Raw genomic sequence first — 4,930 nt, 5'->3', positions numbered from 1 at the left:
AATCAGCTGTTGCCTTTCCAAAGAGCTGCAAATACCTTAGCATCCAGGAAACGTTTCCCCCTCTGGACACATCTCCTGAAGCTCACAGCAGCCTGGTATCAGTAAAGTACTTTGGAAAGCTATTTTTAAGGAAAAAAAATGGAAAAGTTTCCACAAGCCTGCTTACCAGCAACCTATAAACAAATGCTTTAACTGCTTCCTCTTCCAAGCTACAGTTTTAGAAGCGGGAGAACTGTAACCAGAGTTGACTGTGCAAAGCTGCCACTTATCAATCTAGATAATCACTCTGCAGTCACTGTAGGAAATGAGGCAATTCAGAGGATGTTAGAAGAGTGTTTCATTGAATTCCAATACTTGATTTAATTCAGGGTATACTATTTCAGTTAAGGCCCTGAGGTGGCCGAAAAACGCTCTTTACTTGGACCTTTCTCAGTCTGACAAGAACACTCGTAATGCAGGTGACGTTTTCAGTGAGAGCCCTCATTTCTGCCAGAAATCAGTATGACGACCACCCAAGTCATGTTCAGAGAGTGGCATGCTTTCCTACGCTTTGTTTATGGAAGACGGAGAAATTGAGGAAAGGTGTGGGAAGTGATGGGAAGTAGCAGGGAGAGGGTGTGAAAGCTGTGATCTGCTTGTTGTGGGTGAGCCCGGCACTGCGTGGTGCCTTGCTCCTTGACGTGGGTCTGCAGTGAAAGAGCTGCTCCCATTTCAGATGAAACTGAGAAGAGATGCAAACGTGTGAGCTCATGTCAGCCTGTGAGTCACAGGGTAACCTGGCTCTTGGGCAAACAGAAATGCACGCTCTCCAGGAATGAGCAAATAGCAAGTGAATGACTAGGTGGATGGTGCCATATTAGTGTAACGAAGCCTTAAGCAAACATGGGTAGCATTCGGTTTCCCGGACAGCGAGTCCTCCATCTCTTCCATCCAACTTTCTGGCAAAACTGAGGATAGGGGAGTGAAATCAGCCCTGGGAGGAGACAGAGCCAGAAATAAATGAGACTTCTTTATTCTCTGCTGTCAAAAGAGTTGGACAAATTCCGCTTCCTTGAAATCGATGTAAGTGCTTCTTGCTCCCTGACTGGAGGGCGTTTTGGCAGAATTACTGCTGAGAAAACGGTGAGCTGTCTATAGACAGTCCCGGTCTGCAACTGAACTTGGCTGTGCTGGTTTTCTAATCAAACCTGACACAGGATATCTGTGGGTGCAGGAGATAAATCCCAGGAGAGGCATGTGAAGATCACAGCTGGGACGTATGCTAGGCTTTCATGAGCTGAATGAGTTACTTCTCTGGGAAGGAGCGGGTAGCCGGCACTTTGCAGCTTTGGGCAGACATGGCAACTGTCTGTGTCCTCCTGGCTGCCAGCCATGCTTGAGTTAAGAGCGGTCCCCACTTCCTGCACTCGCTGTGCATCTCCTCTCTTGACCTCAGCTGCCAGCTTCCTTTTTCTGTCATCTACTTTTGCGGCTGCAGCCAGATGCCTCTCGTAGAGACAGCTACTGCAAAGCTTTAATTGGGCCCACCCTCCTCTGCTGCCCTGTGCCTGCTGTAAACGCAGCTCCTGGGAACAAGAACTTGGTACTGCGTGGGGCCGTAGGGGAGCGGTTTGTCTAACAGAGTCAAAGAAAATGTTTCTCCCTCCATTTGCCTTTTGCTCACCCAAAATCCAGCTGAGTGTCTTCACATTTGCCCTCCCCACCCCTTCTTTGTGGCAGGGGAACGGACTAGATCACTCAAGGTCCCTTGGCCCTGTTTCCTCTGATGCTGCACCTACGCTGCATGTAGTATAGACTGAGCAGGCTTTAAAGAAGCTCAGAGACAGCAATCTAGCTGCAGTGCTGTATAGCTGTGCATTGGCTAATTCACCCTGCTAGGTAGTACAGAGCACCCAGCTGGGGAGGAGAGCATGCATTTGGGGCTAAAATAGACTAGCAAAACTACCACATCCAATAGGTAGCCCCTGTGGTTTGTTCACAGTGTGATGCTGCCGCTACATAACGTTGACTCTCCTACAAAAGCATACCTAAATGTATTGAAACCTCAAGGAGACAGAAAGAAAGATGTTACGGGATTTGTTATAGGAGATCTGATAAATGGATCTTCATGGACAATTTGCTCTGCTCGTCTTTAAAGAGTGAATTGTGTATGCAGATCAGAAAGTGTGCAAAATTCTGAATGAGGGACTTAATTTAAGGCAGAGCAGAGAAGATCTGGCTTCTGACCTGGCTGTTGGAGGAAAAAAAAGAATTCAGTGCAGCATTTCTTAATTTTGGATTTAAACAGCCTCAGATGTCCAAAATGTCAGTAGGCAGCCTGGATGTGAGCTATATCATGATGGAGTCTGTTATTGGGATATTTGCAGTGGTGGGCAACGCCTTGGTGATCTGGGCAGTGAAGCTGAACCCAGCTCTTCAGAAGACCACCTTCTTTTACATCGTTTCCCTGGCACTCACTGACATTGCCATGGGGATCCTTGTCATACCGCTGGCTGTCTTGGTGAGCCTGGGAGTCATCATCCATTTCTATTCCTGCCTGTTCATGTGCTGCCTGATGATGGTCTTTTCTCATGCCTCGATCCTGTCTCTCCTGGCCATCGCAGTCGACAGGTACCTGCGAGTGAAACTGCCGACCAGGTGAGTCTGGGCTAAGGTCCCATCTCATCATCTTTTCCCCATTTCTCTCCTCCCTTACATTTTCCTTCTCCCGTATTTGCAGCATCATAGGGCCTCCTGGGTATTGTCGGTTCTCTGAGAGAAACTCACACAAAGGCAGAGGTTCCCAAAGTGTAGGCAATGGAGCACCAGCAGTGTGGGCACTCCTGGAAATTCAGGAATGCCTGAAGATCTTAAGCTACAGAGAGTCAGGGAAGGGTTGCTCATAAATGCATATATGCTTGAAGTCTGGATAAGGTGGTGGTCTTTAGGTTTTCCCCTGGGAGAAACCATACTGCTCTACTGATGCGAATCAAAATAAACCAGTATTTCTGAGGAAAGGGTTTGACCCTGCATCTGTGGGTTCTTATTTAAAAGGGATCGGTGACCGTTTGGGGGTTCCCCTGTAGTTTCAAAATACATTTTAAATATCAGAAGCTGCTAAGGACCAACTGCACAGAACTGTGCTTACCTCGAATAAGGCCAACCTGAAATAAGTGCTTAAAAGCCCAAGTTCCTGAATATTGTAGTTCTTTTTTCTGAAGAATTGCATCTAACATGGCTGATGCTTCCTGCCCACCCAGGTACAGGGCAGCTGTCACGAAGAAAAGGATTTGTGTGATTCTGGGACTCTGCTGGCTTGTGTCCGTGCTGGTGGGGCTGGTCCCCATGCTGGGGTGGAACCAGCACACAGGCAGCTCCAGCTACATCGAGTGTCGCTATTTGGCTGTGATGAGAATGGATTATGTGGTGTATTTCAGCTTCTTTGCCTGGATCGTCCTTCCCTTGCTCATCATGTGTGCCCTCTACACCGAGATTTTCTACAGCATGTGGATAAAACTAAGCCCGAGCTCAGCAAGTCCTCGAGAAGGAGGAAGAGTTTGTGGGAAGGAATACAAAATAGCCAAATATCTCGCCCTCATCCTCTTATTGTTTGCAGTGTCTTGGCTCCCTTTGGGCATCCTGAACTGCATTTCATACTTCTGCCCCTCCTGCGCCATCCCGCAGCCTCTGATGTACCTGGGCATCCTGCTGTCTCATGCCAACTCAGCCATGAACCCTGTCTTCTATGCCTTCAAAATACAGAAGTTCAAAGAAACATACACTTTCATTCTGAGGACTTACATCCTGCTCCAGAAGTCGGAGTCAATTATTTCTAGAGCAGAGCACACAGCGGAGCTGGGAGTGAGCACCATCTGAGCTGTGCCCCGCTCGTCAGTCCGTCCGGGCCGGATACAACAACCGAAACACCGTGCGAGCAACAAGAGTGGGGTGAAAATGGCACAGACACTGAGACGTATTTCTCAGAGCATGTATTCTGGAGCAACAACTGCGTGTATATCTCTGTGTTCAGCTACTTAAGCTCTGGGCAACGCGATGCCGAGTTCAGGTTCCTAGCTAGCCCCCAAAACAAAGAAATTCCATTGCATTTCCGAGGCAAAAGGTGTGACAGGTTTGGAACAGAGCGGTAGCTCGACGGGGGAGTGCGGGGGAGAGGGTAGCGTTGCTCGTGCTTGCGGGTGTTTTGCTCTGTTCGTAACAAGCATCGCCGTGCTCTGCTGGCAGGCGGTGGGGGCCGGCAGAGCCCGGGTGCCAGCCGGCAGCTGCCGGGAGGTGGCAGCGGTTCCCCGCGGGTCCGGGTCCCAGCTGGTGCCCTGACAAGATGCGGGCTCTTCATCACCCTCCCGGGGCACCCATTTCCCAAGCCCCGGCCCTCTCTCTTGGGCTGGCCCAAATATTTCTGCAGCTGCTGGGTGGGCTGGGGCAGGAGCCACCGCTGCAGAAGCCCCGACTGACCATGAAACACAGCGCAAGGCTCTTAGACGCGGCCCGCCAGCGCGGTTGACTCTAGCGGGTTGACAGGAGAGCTGACATTAACCTTTGGCACTACGTTTGCCCTGGCTAGCGGCTCTTCCTTTCAGAGTATTTGCTTTGTCTTTTCAGCTCTATTTAAGGACACTGTTTCTCAAATTGCTGGAGCTACAAAGAAATGCTCTGGCATGTTGCCACAGAACAAACCTCTCTATAAATGCTGAGGTACTATAGGATGTAACAAGAAGCCGGACCCTGGCTGCCAGATTCCTAGTTGCGCAAAAAGCAGCACAGCAAAATGGAGGACCCAGGCCTGGGCGGGGGGCTCAGGGGCCAGCTGCTGGCAGGGGGGTGCTTCACGGTCTGAAAATTCTCTGCCCCGGCTCAATGGGGCAGCAGCAACCGCTTGTGGAAAGGTGCTTTGGAACGGAAGGAAAACGAGCAGCCTTTGTGCAAGATTTTG

General features: G+C 49.9%; 1 protein-coding gene across 1 annotated transcript; it reads left to right on the top strand.

Moving 5' to 3' along the window:
* The first annotated feature begins 2,287 nt into the window (after positions 1-2,287).
* LOC103893673 (adenosine receptor A3) lies at positions 2,288-3,855 on the top strand. The gene is made up of 2 exons (XM_009272892.2): positions 2,288-2,637; positions 3,240-3,855. The coding sequence occupies exons 1-2, from the start codon at positions 2,294-2,296 to the stop codon at positions 3,853-3,855; spliced, it is 960 nt and encodes a 319-aa protein (XP_009271167.2). The 5' UTR covers positions 2,288-2,293.
* The last annotated feature ends 1,075 nt before the right edge of the window (positions 3,856-4,930 follow it).

The sequence above is a fragment of the Aptenodytes forsteri genome, unplaced genomic scaffold, assembly GCF_000699145.1.
Source record: "Aptenodytes forsteri isolate BGI_AS27 unplaced genomic scaffold, ASM69914v1 Scaffold142, whole genome shotgun sequence".
In the NCBI taxonomy this organism is placed as follows: Eukaryota; Metazoa; Chordata; class Aves; order Sphenisciformes; family Spheniscidae; genus Aptenodytes; species Aptenodytes forsteri.
This window is presented reverse-complemented; position numbering and strand designations above follow the sequence as displayed.